At 35.4% G+C, this 18,934-nt stretch overlaps 1 protein-coding gene across 1 annotated transcript in view; it reads right to left on the reverse strand.

The window, feature by feature from the left end:
* LOC100020542 (sodium-coupled monocarboxylate transporter 1-like) overlaps positions 1-18,934 on the reverse strand; it is a 229,483-nt gene that overhangs the window by 171,032 nt on the left and 39,517 nt on the right. Inside the window, exons 2-4 of the mRNA XM_016425807.2 lie at positions 11,367-11,432; positions 3,538-3,589; positions 2,167-2,234 (exon numbers count right to left, since the gene is read on the reverse strand). Coding sequence (XP_016281293.2) covers positions 2,167-2,234; positions 3,538-3,589; positions 11,367-11,432 — 186 coding nt within the window. The remainder of the gene's footprint in view (positions 1-2,166; positions 2,235-3,537; positions 3,590-11,366; positions 11,433-18,934) is intronic.

Raw genomic sequence — 18,934 nt, forward strand, 5'->3', positions numbered from 1 at the left:
TAGAATAAGATTATGTTTAATTTTCATCTATTGTTAAATGTATTTTGCATAAGTAAGTTTGATGGCTTGGTTTAATATTTTTTAATTTATGCAATGTTGTGTTCATTGTATTGTTTCAAAATTTTTTTCTCTAAGTTTGCTATTTACACATTGCAATAGTAATAGAATTTTCTGTATTAGTTGATAAGAGTTGTATTTTATGATTTTAATGTTTTACATGAAATTTGTGTATTTCTATTTTGATGTTACTTATTTTGCTTTTTTATATGTTTGATCTAGAATTTGAATTTTGCAATTGTTTATTGTATAATTTCCCTTTTCCTTCCCTTGGTTAAATCCCTAGAGTAAGATAGTATTAGATAGGATAAGATAGATGAGTGTAGGTTGTTTATTATTTGGGGTAACAATTTTAGTTTAGGTGAGGTATAAGTTTATTGGCGCAAAAATACCAAAATTTCAACACTTTGGACTTTGTGCAAAGGAGGGAACTGTTATAAGGAAATGAGCAGGAGCTGCAAACAAAGCAGGAAGGTTCCAGAATTCTGGAGAAGTGACAGAACTGTTGCTTCTTCTAACAGACAGTTAAGCAGAAGGTTAAGTTCTTGTCTAGTCTCCTAGGGTGGACCTAGTGAACTAGCTATTCTCTTTCCTGTGGCTTTTCTTATTATCCATCTTACCAACTACCTGTTCCTGTGTATCCTGTTGATGCTGGCTGAGAGATATTCCTACAGAGCTGCTTGAGACAACTAAAGCCATATGTCAGTGAGACCTTCCCTTTGATGCCTCTTCCTGCTTACCTTCCAACCTTACTACCTCTATTACCATCTAAGGGGGAATTTGGGTTAGTGAAGTGTACTGTATTGTAGGAACTGGGCCTTTTAGGTAGAGAAGTAACTGACATTGCAGATACATTCTCTCTGAATAGATTTTGATAGATAGATGATAGATAGATAGATAGATAGATAGATAGAGAGAGAGAGAGAGAGAGAGAGAGAGAGAGATTTAGATAGATTCTTTAGATAGATCATCTCAATTCCCTTCCCTTCCTTCCCTTATCTTAAATAAATCCTGTTTAATAGCATTTGGTATCCTATAAGCTTTATCCTGTTGGCCTTCCCAAACCCTGTGTTCCTTCTGATACTGGTCCTAAAAAATCATTCCTTGACCCACTAAAATCCCATTACCAATCAGGAATCTTTCTAGAAACAATTATTTTAGTTATATATACTATTATTTCAGTTTATTATTTAACTAGTTAGGAAGAAGATGAAAGCAGGGAGTCCCATTAGGAGGTTGTTTAGATAATTTAGGAAAAGATGAAAAAAGCCTGAACTAAAAAGACAGTTCTGTGATTGGAGAGAAAGGGTTGGATATGAAAGATGCTGTGAATGTACAAAAGGTGAAGCTTGGGAATTTATTATATATATATATATATATATATATATATATATATATATATATATATATATATATATATATATATATATATATATGTGGGGTGAAGAAAAGTGAAGTATACAGGGTAATGCCAAGACTACAAACCTGAAACACTAGAAGCATTGTAGAGCCTTCAAAAGAAACAAAGATGTTTCAAGAGGGAAAGGTTATGGGAGAAAGGTAAAGAGCTTTGTTTTAGATACACTGAACTTAAAATGTCTCTGGAACATGCACATCCAGTTTGAAATGTCCAATAGACAATTGGTAATGTGAGGCTGAAGGCTGAGAGAATGAATGGGGCTGAGTATACAGATCTGCAAATACTGTCTGCATAAAGATTATGGTTAAAACCATGAGAGTTGGAATTGCATGCTGGGAGCTAAGATACTACACACACAAACACACACACAATAATAACAATAAAAACAATAATAATAATTAACTGCATTAAAATAAAGTTAAGTAAGAGAACACATCTCACTGGGGTAAGAAGAGAGAGTAGCCCAGGCAGTATAGCATTTGTGAGAACCAGTAGAACTTGGGAGCAGCAGCCCAACACACTGTAACTCAACCAGAAGCAATGAGGCTGCAGAATGGGAACAAGCCCTGCAATAGGCCCTAGAATAGAATATTGGACTGTAACTTATTTTAAAATACTGAAATATTTCCTTTTGGATTAGATATGCAGACTATTTAACTGAATAAGAAGAGATATATAAAAAAACATACCAATGAGCAGTAGAAAGTACAGAGAATCCCAGTTGTAATTATTTGAGTCCAGAGTTCAAATCCTATGACTAAAAAGCAAAATACAAAAAAACTGTCAAACACAAATTTTAGAATTTCCCTAAATCTTCCAAAAAGTTGAAACAAAATAATTATTGCTTCTATAATTAATGAATTCCAAGTTTTTAAGCATTCTCATCATTATTTAAAATAATATTTATATATAAAATGTTTTTAATAAAATATAAAACAAAGATAGTTTATATTTTGAATACATTGATAAGATATTTCAAGGACAGGTCTCTAAAGCAGCAAGTTTTATGAGATATGACCAGTCAGCCTTTTGGGTGAAAATACTCTCCAGAGTTAGGGAGGGTGACCTTTATGTAGACAACAAAGCCTTTCCAGCTTATTAGGAACAGGCAATAGTTTGCTCCCCACTAGCATAATCTTCAAGAACTCAAAGTCATTTATATTCCAATTAGGATTGAAATCAGACACTTTAGAGTCAAATTAGCTTAAAATAATTTAAAAACCTTAAACAACTACAAAATACATGAAGATGGGAGGCAGATTTGCTTTGGCTGTCTTCTACCTAAGGAACTTAAAAGCCTTTGAGTGTCATCATTTTATAGAATGGTAACTTCTTCTTATCTGCTATAAAACAATGATGAAAGCATTGGTAAATGAATTGAAAATCAATGTGAACCAAAGAAGAATATTCTCCATGAAACATGTGTTAGAATGCCATTAACAAAATAGATGTAATGAATAAAGAGATGACTTCTGAAATTATGTTTCTTGTTCCAACTGTGACACTAGGTAGTCATGTGTCCTTAGGCTAGAGTACATCAGTAGAATCCTTGTTGACACTAAATCCACAAAGTAACCATGAAGAACAAATGAAAAATAAAAGACTTTTTTAAAAACTGAAAAGGTCTTTTCAATGTAAGATATTACTATTGTTTTAAATATAATTCTAATCTACCAACACATGTTAATGATTTGGGAATGACATAACCAGGGGCAGCTAAGTAACTCAGTGGACTGAGAGACAGACCCAGAGTCAGAAGGTCCTCAGTTCAAAGCTGGCTTCAGTTCATTCCAAGCTGTGTGAAGCTGGGCAAGTCATAAATGACCCCCCATTGCCAAACCCTTACATCTGCTCATCTGCCTTGGAACCAATAAATAGTATCCTTTGTCATACAGAGTAAATATGGTAATTCCAAGGATGAGGACTAAATCAAAAAGAAATGTATATTGGCTGTTAATATTGAGTATAACTTAAGTAGCTTTTTTTTAGTCATAAATTTGTCACTTATAACTTCACTAGTGGTCCAGTTCATTTAAATTCAGCTATCATTTTAAGCTTACCTTGACTCAAAGCAAAAGAAGGACCATAAATAACAATTCCAGTGTATATTAACTGGAAAGAGAAAACAGATATGGAATATTGGTTGTCAATATCTTATATATGAGGCATAAAAGATAGTCAAATACATATATACTCTCCTCACCTTGATGTTTTCTTGAAATACACATGTTGGAATAATTATTTTAAAATAATAGATTCCTGATTTCATTAAGTTTTTTTTTATAAGTTCAAATTATATCACAAAATGGTAACTAAGTGGCACCATGGGTCACTTGATTTCAAATCCTACCTCAGACCACCTGATAGCTCTGCAATCCAGGACAAATCATTTAAACTTCTCAGCCTCAGTTTCCTTATCCAGAAAATGGGGATAATAATAGTATCTATTCCACAGAGTTATATCAAGGATCAAAGGAGATATGTAAAGAGCTTTGCAAACTTAAAAATGCTTTATAAATGCTATTATTATCAAGATCTAACCTTTCTTTTAGTCATCAAATGAGTGAAAATAATACCTACTGCTCATCTTTTTAAAATATGTATTAAAGGCTGACTTCTGGGTTAACATGGCTGCAATCTAGACGTGAATGGCTTCCTCTCCCCGGCACCAAGCGAAATAGACTACCTCAAAAGAGCATAAAAATCACCTTTGGAAGAACAGAGGGACTCTCCAGTACGCCACAGAAACGAAGGTACATGGGGTTTGAACATTTCGACACTATAAGGAGGAGGAAAAGCTTGCACAAAAATGTGAACTGAGCCTCCCTCCCCCCCCCCACCTTCCCCACCAAACCAGAGTAAAGTATCAGAGCACTCACTGGAACAGCGAGTGAGTGAGGAACATCTCTGTCTGGGGGGTGGGGGGGCACACCAGGGTCCTTGGGATCTAAAGACTGCTAGGAAACAACCTCTCAGGGCGGTTCCACAGGAGAATCCTGCGCTGAGCACAGGGGAGGCCGCGCTGAGCACAGGGGTGGCCGCGCTGAACACAGGGGAGGTTGCGCTGAGCAGAGGTGAGGATGCGCTGAACACAGGGGGCTGCACTCTAAGAAACCTTGGAGCCTGGGAAGAATTAGTCTGAGGCAACCTAAATTCACAGAAAACCCGCCCATATCACCCAGACCCCAGACCAAAAAGGAAAGGGGAATAAAACCACCAAAAGGATGGCTGACACTGCCCAAAATCAAGCCTCCAGGAAGAAAGGGAAAAGGGTGACTATTGAAAAGTTTTATGGTGGGAGTACCCAAGGAAAAGAAGAGAAAGAGGATGAAACCCAAAAAAAATCAAAACATGCCTCCCAAAATGGAAATTATCCACAAGCTCTGGAAGAACTCAAATTGGAGCTTACCCAAAAGATGGAAACCTTCTGGAAAGAAAAATGGGAGAAAGAGATCAGCAGTTTGATAGACAAGACTTCACAATTGGAGAAAGAGCTGGAAGCATCTAATAGAAGGGCAGACAAATCTGAAAAGCAAAACCAGTCCCTAACAACCAGAATTAAGCAACTGGAAGACAGTGAGCTTGCAAAACAGCAAGAATTAATAAAGCAAAGCCAAAAAAATAATGAATTAGAAGAAAACATAAAATATCTCACTGAAAAGGTCACAGACCAGGAAAACAGAGGAAGAAGAGACAACATGAGAATTATTGGTCTGCCTGAAAAACCAGAGATAAACAAAAACCTTGATGCTATACTACAGGAGATTATAGAAGAAAATTGCCCACATGTTCTGGAGCAAGGGGGCAAAATAGAAATAGAAAGTGTTCATAGAACACCCTCTATACTAAATCCCCAAAAGACAACCCCCAAGAATGCAATCGCCAAATTCAAGAGCTTCCACAAAAAGGAGAAAATCCTACAAGAAGCCAAGAAGAGGAGCTTCAGATATAGGGGGGCTCTCATCAGGATCACACATGACTTAGCGGCTAACAAACTAAGAGACCGCAAAGCATGGAACAAAATATTTATAAAGGCAAGAGAGCTGGGTCTCCAACCAAGAATCAACTACCCAGCAAAACTGACTATGTACTTCCAGGGGAAAGTATGGGCATTCAACAAAATAGAAGATTTCCAAGCATTTGCTAAGAAAAGACCAGAACTTAGTGGAAAATTTTATATCCAAGCACAGAAAGCAAGAGAAACATGAAAAGGTAAATATGAAAGAAAAGGAAAAGGAGACAAATCTTATCTTTTTCTTTAAGTCAATCTCTCTTCTATAAGGACTACATTTACATCAAATTATATATATTAATATGTGGGGAAAATGTATTGTGTAACTCTCAAAAATTGTATGCATCATAAGAGTAGTTAGAAGAATCATGAATAGGGAAAGAATGGGGCATTAAGAAGATTTGGTGAAAGGGGGGGCAAAGTAAGAAAAAGGGGGGGAATCATCAATAATACTAAGATTTACTTCAAGAAATGGGGGGGACTAAATAGAATAATCTTTCCCATACAAAGATACACATGGGAAGCGGAGGGGAAGAACTCTCATATGAGAAGGAGAGGAAGAGAGCATGAAGTGGTATTACTTAAACCTTACTCTCAGTGAAATCAACTCTGAGAGGGAAGAACATCTAGATCCAGTGGGATCCTGAATTCTATCTTATCCAACAGGGTAAGAAAGAAAGAAAAATTAAGGAGGGGGAGGGGGAGGGAGTATAAAAAGAGAGGGAAGGAGATGGGGGAAGGGAAGGGATCATAAAAATGGAGGGGCTAGAAAGGGAAGCATATCAAGGGAGGGGACTAGGGGACTGACCTAAAGTAAATCACTGGTTCAAAAGGATATAGCTAAAGAAGGAAGGTCAGAACTAGGGGAAGATATCAAAATGCCAGGGAATCCACAAGTGACAATCATAACTTTGAATGTGAATGGGATGAACTCACCCATAAAACATAGAAAAATATCAGATTGGATTAGAACCCAAAACCCTACCATATGTTGTCTTCAAGAAACACATATGAGGCGGGTTGATACTTACAAGGTTAGAATTAAAGGTTGGAGTAAGACCTTTTGTGCCTCAACTGATAGAAAGAAGGCAGGAGTAGCAATCATGATATCTGACAAAGCCAAAGCAAAAATAGACCTGATCAAAAGGGATAGGGAAGGTAAATATATTCTGTTAAAAGGGAGTATAGACAATGAGGAAATATCACTAATCAACATGTATGCACCAAATGGTATAGCATCCAAATTTTTAATGGAGAAACTAGGAGAATTGAAGGAGGAAATAGACAGTAAAACCATATTCGTGGGAAACTTGAACCAACCACTATCAAATTTAGATAAATCAAACCAATTAGAAAAATTAGAGTTAATAGACATATGGAGAAAAATAAATAGGGACAAAAAGGAATACACCTTCTTCTCAGCACCACATATCACATTCACAAAGATTGACCATACACTAGGTCACAGAAACATGGTATACAAATGCAGAAAAGCAGAAATAATAAATGCAACCTTTTCAGATCATAAGGCAATAAAAATATTGATCAGTAAGGGTAGATGGAGAGCCAAATCAAAAATTAATTGGAAATTAAATAATATGATACTCCAAAATTGGTTAGTTAGAGAAGAAATCATAGAAACAATTAATAATTTAATTGAGGAAAATGACAATGGTGAGACATCCTTTCAAACCTTATGGGATGCAGCCAAAGCAGTACTTAGAGGAAAATTGATATCCATTAGTGCATATATTAACAAATTAGGGAGGGCAGAGATCAATGAATTGGAAATGCAAATAAAAAAACTTGAGAACAAACAAATTAAAAACCCCCAGAAGAAAACCAAACTAGAGATCCTAAAAATTAAGGGAGAAATTAACAAAATCAAAAGTGATAGAACTATTAAACTAATCATCAAGACTAGAAGCTGGTACTTTGAAAAAAAAAACAGACAAAATAGACAAAGTACTGATCGATCTAATTAAAAATAGGAAAGAATAAAGGCAAATTAACAGCATCATGGATGAAAAGGGAGACCTCACCTCCAATGAAGAGGAAATTAAGGCAATCATTAAAAACTACTTTGCCCAACTATATGACAATAAATATATCAACCTAGGAGATATGGATGAATATTTACAAAAAATATAAATTGCCTAGACTAACAGAAGAAGAAATAGATTTCTTAAATAATCCCATATTAGTAAAAGAAATCCAACAGGTCATCAAAGAACTTCCTAAGAAAAAATCCCCAGGACCTGATGGATTCACCAGTGAATTCTATCAAACATTCAAAGAACAGCTAACCCCAATACTATACAATCTATTTAACATAATAAGCAAAGAGGGAGTTCTACCAAATTCACTTTATGACACAAACATGGTACTGATTCCAAAGCCAGGCAGGTCAAAAACAGAGAAAGAAAAATATAGACCAATCTCCCTAATGAATATAGATGCAAATATCTTAAATAGGATACTAGCAAAAAGACTCCAACAAGTGATCAGAAGAGGCATTCACCATGATCAAGTAGGATTTATACCAGGGATGCAGGGCTGGTTCAATATTAGGAAAACCATCCACATAATTGACCATATCAACAATCAAACCAACAAAAATCACATGATTATTTCAATAGACACAGAAAAAGCCTTTGATAAAATACAACACCCATTCCTATTAAAAACACTAGAAACATAGGAATAGAAGGGTGGTTCCTAAAAATAATAAACAGTATATATCTAAAACCATGAACTAATATCATATGCAATGGGAATAAACTAGATGCATTCCCAATAAGATCAGGAGTGAAACAAGGATGCCCATTATCACCTTTATTATTTGACATTGTACTAGAAACACTAGCAGTAGCAATTAGAGAAGAAAAAGAAATTGAAGGTATTAAAACTGGCAATGAGGAGACCATGCTATCACTCTTTGTGGATGATATGATGGTTTACTTAAGGAATCCTAGAGAATCAACCAAAAAGTTACTCGAAATAATCAACAACTTTAGTATAGTTGCAGGATACAAAATAAACCTGTATAAGTCATCAGCATTTCTATATATCTCTAACCCATTTTAGCAGCAAGAATTAGAGAGAGAAATACCATTTAAAATCAATCACCTTAGACAAAATAAAATACTTAGGAATCTATCTCCCAAGACAAACACAGGAACTATATGAACACAACTACAAAACACTCTCCACACAACTAAAACTAGACTTTAACAATTGGAAAAGCATTAACTGCTCATTGGTAGGACCAGCCAATATAATAAAAATGACCATCCTACCCAAACTCATTTATCTATTTAGTGCCATACCCATTGGACTTCCAAAAAAAATTTTTTTTTTACTGATTTAGAAAAAAACATAACAAAGTTCATTTGGAAGAACAAATGATCAAGGATATCCAGGGAAACAATGAAAAAAAAAATAAAAAGGAAGGGGGCTTTGCAGTCCCAGATCTCAGCCTATATTATAAAGCAGCAGTCATCAAAACAATTTGGTACTGGCTAAGAGACAGAAAGGAGGATCAGTGGAATAGACTCGGGGTAAGTGACCTCAGCATGACAGTATACGACAAACCCAGAGAACCCAGCTTTTGGGACCAAAATCCACTATTTCATAAAAACTGCTGGGAAAATTAGAGGACAGTGTGGGAAAGATTAGGTTTAGATCAACACCTCACACCCTACACCAAGATAAATTCAAAATGGGTGAATGACTTGAACATAAAGAAGGAAACTATAAGAAAATTAGGCGAATACAGAATAGTATACATGTCAGACCTTTGAGAAGGTAAAGATTTTAAAACCAAGAAAGACTTATGAGTCACAAAATGCAAAATAATAATTTGGAATACATCAAATTAAAAAGTTTTTGTACAAACAAAACCAATGTAACTAAAATCAGAAGGAAAGCAACAAATTGGGGAAAATCTTCATAAAAACCTCTGACAAAGGTTTAATTACTCAAATTTACAAAGAGCTAAATAAATTGTACAAAAAATCAAGCCATTCTCCAATTGATAAATGGGCAAGGGACATGACCAGGCAGTTCTCAGATAAAGAAATCAAAACTATTAATAAGCACATTAAAAAGTGTTCTACATCTCTTATAATCAGAGAGATGCAAATCAAAACTCTGAGGTATCACCTCACACCTAGCAGATTGGCTAACATGACAGCTATGGAAAGTAATGAATGCTGGAGGGGATGTGGCAAAGTAGGGACACTAATTCATTGCTGGTGGAGTTGTGAATTGATCCAACCATTCTGGATGGCAATTTGGAACTATGCCCAAAGGGCGATAAAAGACTGTCTGCCCTTTGATCCAGCCATAGCACTGCTGGGTTTGTACCCCAAAGAGATAATAAGGAAAAAGACCTGTACAAGAATATTCATAGCTGCACTCTTTGTGGTGGCCAAAAATTGGAAAATGAGGGTTTGCCCTTCAATTGGGGAATGGCTGAACAAATTGTGGTATATGTTGGTGATGGAATACTATTGTGCTAAAAGGAACAATAAAGTGGAGGAATTCTATGGAGAGTGGAACAACCTCTAGGAAGTGATGCAGAGTGAAAGGAGAAGAACCAGGAAAACATTGTACACAGAGACTGACACACTGTGCTACAATCAAACATAATGCACTTCTCCATTAGTGTCAATGCAGTGACCCTGAACAATCTGCAGGGATCTAGGAGAAATAACACTATCCACAAGCAGAGGAAAATCTGTGGAAGTAAAAACACCAAGGAAAAGCAACTGCTTGACTACAGGAGTTGAGGGAATATGACTGAGGAGAGCCTCTAAAGGAACACTCTAATGCAAATACCAACAACACGGGAATGGGTTCGAATCAAAAACACATGCGATACCCAGTGGAATCATGCGTTGGCTATGGGAGAGGTGATGGGGTGGGGGAGGTAAAGAAAATGATCTTTGTTTCCAATGAATAATGTTTGGAAATGACCAAATAAAACAATGTTAAAAAATAAAATAAAATGTGTTAAAGAGATTGATTCCTTTTCTCTATCTCTTTGAAGGAGATTAGTGCATAGAGCTCTAGATTGGTTAGATACATTATAGAAAATACTTTCCTTCCTACTTCATAGTAAACATTCTTCAAAAATCTCAGTAAAAGTATGTCTTTAAAAATAATAAATAAGTAGGAATGAGCTGTTTCTAACAATTATCTGATATACATGAATTAAATCTAAAGGATGAAAGGGATCTCAGAGGTCATCTCATTCTACCTATACTATGATACCCTAAGAAATTAATAACTTACATGAAAAGGAATCTCTACTATCTCCCCGAGGAACCTACTCTCACTTTTAGGCAGTCCAATTATCAAACAATTGTTCCTTATAGGAAGATAATGTCTTCACATTGTCATAATGTCTCTACAACTTCTACCTTAAATTCTTCACCTCCACACTTTAAGGCTAAGCAAAACAAGATTAATTAACAAGACAACTTTTAAAAAATTATGGACAGATATATTTAGTCTTGTCCTGATTTGACAGTCACATTGCCAACCCTTCAATCAATTCTCATATGGCGTAGTTTACTTCCATTAGTTCTCATATTGAATAGATTCTTCTTTTACCATCCTGACCATTGACCTATATTTGTCAATATCTTTGCTACAATGAGGCTTCCTTTCAAAAAAACTATAAAATTATAAAATTTATTTCATTTTTTATTACATTTAATATTTTGATTTCCTTTTGCTATCTATTTTAATATCATTTCATATCTCTTTTCATATTTTCATTCTAGTTTATTAATAGATTGATTCATTTATATATAAATAAGCTTTTAAATACATCAGATTACAAAGAAGAGAACTTGTTAAATTACTTACCATTTGAATAATAAAGAGAAATGATCCAACTAGGCGAACTCTTTTACTAAATCGAAGTTCTAAGTACTGTAAATAAATAAAATAAGAACCCTTTATTAGCAATATACAAAGTAAAAAGTTATTGAAAATATTATATACATTGTTTCTTTCCATGAGTAAATAGTTCTATGTAAAGGCCTAATCATCCCTCTATAATTTTAAACAAGGTAAGGAATGTCACCTTATTCCACTAATAATCATGCTACTGTGAATATATAGAATTGGTTAAACTTGAAATATTTATCAGAATGATGCCACTAGAATTAGGTTGGGAGAAAAAAGAATGATGCCACTAAAAGGTTCTAAAGAGATCAGTTTTGTTGAGGGATTAGATAGCTACAGGATGGTGTGACACTTAAAATTAAATTATGAGGCTGTTATTAGCTTTAGTAGCTTTCTTACATCAAAGTAATTTCCCAAACAGGGAAAAGTAGGAAAGAGGTAGAGAGTTGCCTAGTCTACCACCCTATGTGCTGTTCTGATGGAATGAAGCTCACCACTGACAGGGCTTCCCTCAAGTCCTAATCTCCAGCCAGAATGCATGAGAGTATCTTCAGCTAGAGTCACCAGAGCAAGCATATACCTTCAGCAAAAGTCAACAACACTCAAGTGTCTTCCAGACCCTTGGTCTTTCCTTTATAAGCAGTTTTCTCCACCCACTAGCTCTACCATGTCACATATCAGGAAACAATCATAGTTCCTTAATTTGCCTGGCACCTCCCTGGGGAGGGTAGTGCTTTTGGGATCAATTTCCTGTCTCATTGGTTTCAACCTCCTTTCACTGTGGATGGGTATATCCCTGCACATCTCAATGGTAAAGGACCTCCAGGTTTCTGATTGATTAAATCAAAACAAAGGGAGAGGAATTCCAAGTCCCTGATTGATTAAATCAAAGCAAAGGGAGGTGAATTCCCTTCTCCCAATCCCCACTGTGATTCTATTAAGTGATGAGCATGTTGAAATCTCTCCAATTGAGGGTTTGGGGAGATTAACATGCCTCGTCTCCCCAATGAATCATTTCAAATAACCAGCTTATACCTTTAAAGATTCTTTTACTAGAAGTGTATAGAATATTGCACTTTCTAAGGGGAAAATTACAACAATTTGGGGATAAGAGGGAAATAAAATAGGAAAAAAGACATAATGATTGATAGATGCATTGACAAAAAGTCAATTAGGGGGCATTCCCCTTTGGCATAAGAGTTTACATTTAGAATAAATGATATATTCAACCCTCTTTGATTCAGTTCATTATATCCCAATGTTCACGCTGGATCTTTTGATGCAGTGTGTGGTTTCCACAGGCTTCCTTATGGCACCTTCTTCAAAAGCTTCACTTTCTTGTTTTGGGGTGTTGGTTAATTTCTTTTCCTGAAATTTATCCAAAAGATTTCAAACCTTGGGTTTTAGATTAATTATACAATCCTCCTGAGAAGGGTATTGCTCAACACATCAGGATCACCCCAAAATACATGGCTGAGTTAAAGAGTATATGAATCAATTGTCAAAGAAACCCAAAACCACCCCCCCTCCAAAAAAAAAACAAATAGAAGAGAAAAAATCAAATTGTGGGGAAAAATTAATATATCAAAATCTTATGTGTATAAAATTATGAGTAAATAAGAATAAACCCATAACAGATCCTTGAATCACCAGCAAGGCCAATTAAAATGATTATTGTCTTACAAGCTTTTAGGACAATTGCAGCAATGTAGCATTTACCCATCAGCAGCCAAGACTACAGAAAATTGCCATATTATAAGAGAAAAGGGACTAGATTCTGAGGTAAAAGGGAAAATATGTGATTCCCTGGTCTTATACCTTTAATCTCAGGGATAGGGAAACCAAAATGAAAGCCAAACTAAGGTACTTGTAATAATTCTGTCACAGGGAAGACCAGTGTCTGGAGTTGTCAAACAGCCACTTCCTGGAACCTCAAAACAAGTCCTCTGTCTTGGTACATATTCTCATTAATCCTATGGGGATTGTTGGTCTCCTTGACCTTGTGCTTCTAGTATTGTGCAGTGGCTCTTTTGTGATCTCTTCTGAAATCAGACATACTTATTAATAAAAGTTCCATAATATGTAACAATCAATGGCAGATTTTCATAGTCTAAAGCTTTTGGGTATACATAAGTATTAGAGCTAATAGGTATTTTAAACTTATCCAAAAAATAAAAAAAATTAATTCTGATTTCATGTACTTCAAGTACAAAAAATAAGAAAAAAATCAAATATCCTATTGCAAATAAAAAGAAAAACAATACAAATTTTTAAAAATTAGAAATTCGTAGCTTACATACCATGTGACAACGTGTCAGGCAAGCAGAGCCACAATGCAAAGGTTTCTCACTCAGAAGTGAGATCTATTCTATTTCCTTTTTAAATTGACCATGATCCACAGTGTGTGTACATGATTTTTTCACCAGGAAAAAACTTTTTAAAAATAGTAGCACTACAACTAATGCAGGTCTAAGAAGTACCCAAATCCCTCAAATTATAAGAGTTCATTTGATGACAACTGCAAACAAACCCATTTCCTGTAGCCATAAGAGGTTCCAGCAGTTATCATTAGGATTCATGTGAGTCTCTATAGCTACTTGTTCTGTATCATTTAAAGGCCTTTGAAGCTCATGGATTTGTCACAATGTCTCCAGATCTATTTATATATAAAAAAGACTGAAAACTGTTTTTGCTAAGGAATCAGTCTCTTCCTATAGGTAAGAGATGGCATTAGTAGTTTGAGAGATGGTGTGAGCTCTGTCTTGAGCCAATCTTCCAACCTGAGCTATTCCTAACAGAGTCTATTACTGTCATCATTCCAAAATTTGGCAGGAGAGCCCAGAATACCTCTGTACTGCTGATGAAGACCTTTTGGGTCTAGAATGCCAACAGGAACATAGATTACCATCCTGGTAGAAGAATAAAGTAAACTGAAGAATTACAGATATAAAACTATCTAGGGTTCACCAAGCCTCATGGGAAATTCTCCCTTCTCAGGGATGAAATTGTAACAGTTATAAAAGACATATTTATATGCCTCTTCCATTGCATTTTTAAGCTGGACTCTAGCACAGATAAATACAGAGGTGGGGAATATAATAGTGCTGTTGTACTTCACTTTGTCTCCCATGTACTTACTACTATTCAATGGACCCTTACCTCTTGTTACACACAAGTCAAAGATAGGCAAATGATCAGTCAGAGGTACTGGTGCTCCTAGATATCTGAAAATCACTTCTGAAGACCCATTAAAATCAATTGAGATTTTTAGCTCATTAAATTCTTCAAAGGTCACAAATGTAGGCTGTAACCATTTTGATGGAGTCCATTCATCCATCATCATTTATGTGAAATTAACAAAGGCAAAAAAGGCCATTTAGACAACATGTGACCTCCTTGTGTTGTAAGCTGTGGTAACATCTCATTACTGTAGACTGGAATTGTTGCCCATGACAAGACAGAGGTCCTATTGTCTTGTGACAAACCCAGCATTCATAAGTACCTATGGCTTTGCCATGGAAAAGAGTTTATCCAACTAATGTTACAGAACATAACACTAATAGCCAAAACACAGTAATAGAAAGTATCATAGTATAATGGAATACTTTAGATTAAATTAATATATATATATAATAATAGGAAGTGCCCATTTTACATATGAGCAATGAATCCAAGAGTCCTTTTCTCCAATTTTTATAGCTCTTGGAATTGTTAACAGAAAATTTCATACATGGACAGGGCAAGAGGAAGGGTGGGCAGGGTGAGACAGAGACTGGGTAGGCTTAGATGGTGGTAAGGGAGAGGAGAGGGAGGTGGATTTTCCTTCTGAGTCTTGAGATTAATCAAGTTATCTTTCCATTGTTTTTTCTTGGGAAGGAATGGATAAACTGCAGGTCTCCTATCAGTACATAAACCCAGGAACAGTACTAAAAAAAGCCATTCTGAAAATATGAGTCATGCAAACACGGTAATGCTCTCCAGGAACAGGAGCTGTTTGAAATAGGCAGGAAGCTGCACTTTCACAATGTGGGGCATACTTTCCAGGATCATCCTCAGTCCTCTATTTATTTTTAAATTTAATTATTAAATTTAATTTACATTTCTACTACTTCCTGTCTATAGATGATGCTACCCCCCCTAGTGTGTATTGGCTAGGATTTAGGTTCTCATAGGGCTAGAGGGCAGGGTGTAATAAAGACTAGAGAGAAAAAAAATGGTGTGGGTATAGACACACCCTAATTTATTAGGCTTTGAATGGATCCTTAACCTGAGGTCAAAAGGTAGTAAGGGAAGGTTTGGGAGGGGGGAAAAAACAAACAAAAAAACATAAACAAGAAAAAGAAAAGGCTTTTTTTTACTTAAGGCAAAATAAAACACACATTCTTGTAGGTAAAACCACTCAGGGTATACCCTGAGTTTTAGCTAAGAGGTTGGTAAGAGTTCTCTCTCTTCCCCTCTCCCCCAGGAAGGCAAAAAGCCAGTTGTCACATGGTTCCACATTGCCAGGGAGCCACTTTCCTGAGCTTTACTGAGTCCAAAAGGTTTGGGTGGAGAACAGAGGCAGAGACCAGGGTCCCTTGCTGAAATTTCCCCCTTATTAGGCCCTAAAACACTTTGCAGAGTTAAGGGAGCAGGTTTAGAAATCTTGCTGCTACTCTCCTCAATGTCCCACTTCCCACTTAATCTAATGCTAGAGGTATGTGGGGGGCTCAGAAAGGGCCTTAAAAAAAGAAAAAAAATGGATTCCCAGGAGCAAGAAACTCTCCTTTAAAGGGTTAGAAACTGCAAAGATTTGGGTTACACCTGGTTTTTCTTTCAGGATTAATTCCCCAAACCCATCTCTTTTGGAGGTACAAAAAAAGAAAATTAAAAGCTAACCTCCCCCAATACCTAATGCATTATCACCAATCTGGCATTCTGGACTGTGTGGTAGAAGCTTTGATAAGTTCATTCTCATCAAACCAGAGCTCTTTGATCTTTCAGGTAGTATCTTTGATCAATACTGATTACTGGATCTTATCAGCCTCTTGGCATTGTTTATCCAATTTAATTTAGCTATTAACAAATTTACTTAAGAATAGTTTAGAAAGAGTAAAAAGTGAAGAAGATATGAAGAAACTGAGAGTACTTGTCAAACTTTGTGGTCACCAAATTATAATATTTAAAATTAAATTCTGAGGCAGCTAGTAGCTTTAGTAACTTTATTATATCAAAGTAATTTCCCAAAGAGGGAAATGTAGGAAAAGGGTAGGGAGTTGCCTAGCCTACCACTCTATGTGTCATTCTGATGAAATGAAGCTCATCACTGACAGGGCTTCCTTCAGGTCTCAATCTCCAGCCAGAATCCATGAGAATCTCTTCAACAAGTCACCAGGGCAAGAGTATACCTTAAGCAAAAGTCACTAATGCTTGAGGGTTTTCCATATCCCTGGTCTTTCCTTTATAAGCAGTTTTCTCCACCCAATAGCTCTCCCATGTCACATATCAGGAACCAATCATAGTTCCTTAATTTGCCTGGCACCTTCCTGGGGGGCAATGCTTATGTGATCAATTTCTTGTCTCATTGATTTCAATGTGTGTATCCCTGCACATCTCAATGGTAAAGGACCTCCAGGTTCCTGATTGATTAAATCAAAGCAAAGGGAGGTGAATTCCTTCTCACAGTGTATATGGGTTCTGATCCAACACTGTTTGGGGAGAATTCTAGGTCTTTTTCTCCCCAGTTCCTGAAACCTCTTTGACCTCAGACTGTGTACTAGAAAGTCAATATTCAAAGCAAAGAGCAACTGAATTGACAATAAGTAGGGAAAGGGAAATATACCATCTAGGAAAAGTAAAGATAGTAAGTAATGCCTAATTTAAACTATATACTTCCTAATTACCATGGTAATTTTCCAAAGTCACAACTTTGACCTTGTCACTACCCTACTCAATAAACTGTAGTGTCTCCCAATTACTTTCAGGAACAAGTTGAAATTCAAATTTGTCTATCAGGTTTGTAAAGCTCTTCAACCACAAAACCCAATCCTATCTCACCATTCTCCTTATAACATTTGCTCCCCTCTACATTCTCTATAAACAAGCCTCCATCCCTCATACTCTACTACTTCAGGATTCCCAAACTTTTCACTAGATATCATATAGGCCCAGAAAACTATATCCACTTGCTTTCCCCTCTCATTTTCCTTGATTTCCTGAATACCTAGTTAACTCAAATGTCACCTTCATCAACAGACTCCACAGACAAATCCCTTCCTGCTAATGGATTTTCTTAGAGATTACCTTTCATTTACTCTGCATCTACCTTGTATGTTTAAGATTATTTACATGTGATCTCCTCTATTAAAATGTCTTCTTTTAGGGGAAGGGACATATTTTTACTTTTTCTTGCATTTCCAGTATTTATAAGAAAGGGAAAATAAGATGGATGGTAATATACAGTTAGTAATCATAACTCTGAATGCATATAGGATGAACTCATCCATAAAAATAAACAGATAGAAGAGTGGATTAAAAACCAAAATCCTACTATATTAGAAACACATTTGAGGCAGGATGACACACACAGATTATAGCTAAAAGCCTGGAACAAAATTTATTATGTATCATCTAAAGTAAAAAAAAAAAGTAGTGATCATGATATCAAACAAAGTTAAAGTAAAAAATGATCTGATTAAAAGAGATGCAGAAGGAAATTGCATCTTGCTAAAAGGTACTATAAACAATGAAGTAATATTAATACTAAACTTTTATGAACCAAACATTACAACATCCAGATTTTTAAAGGAGAAACTAAAGGTGCTTAAGGAAGAAATAGATAGTAAAACAAATTAGTGGGGACCTCAACCTTTCCCTATCAGAACTAGATAAATTGAACAAAAAAATCAATAAAAAAGAAGTAATGGAACTGAATGAAATGTTAGAAAAATTAGAGTTAATAGATATTTAGAGAAAACTAAATAGAGATAAAAAGGAATATACCTTCTCAGCAGCAAATGGTACATATACAAAGAATGGCCATGTGATAGGGCATAAAAACATCACAAACAAATGCAGAAAAGCAGAAATAATAAGTGCAACTTTTTTCAGATCATAATGTGATAAAAAAACTATAAATAATAATGGTTCATGGAGAGGCAAATTTAAAATTATTTGGAAAATAAATAATCTAATGTTTCAAAACTGATGAGTTAAAGAACAAATCACAGAAAAACTACTGATTTCATGAAGATAAAGAAAATGACAAAAACAACATATCAAAATCTATGGGATATAGTCAAAGCAGAACTCAAGGGAAAATTTATATTCCTGACTACCTATATCAAACAAAATAGAGATCAATGAATTGGGTTCACAACTTTAAAAATTATAAAAGAGAACAAATTAAAAATCCCCAAATAAAAACTAAATTGAAAATCCTAAAACTCAAAGGAGAAATAAAATTGAAAGTAAAGAAAAACTGTTGGACTAATAAATAAGATAAGGAGCTGGTATTCTGAAAAACAATAAATAAATTAGGTAAAGTA

The sequence above is a fragment of the Monodelphis domestica genome, chromosome 5, assembly GCF_027887165.1.
Source record: "Monodelphis domestica isolate mMonDom1 chromosome 5, mMonDom1.pri, whole genome shotgun sequence".
Lineage (NCBI taxonomy): Eukaryota > Metazoa > Chordata > Mammalia > Didelphimorphia > Didelphidae > Monodelphis > Monodelphis domestica.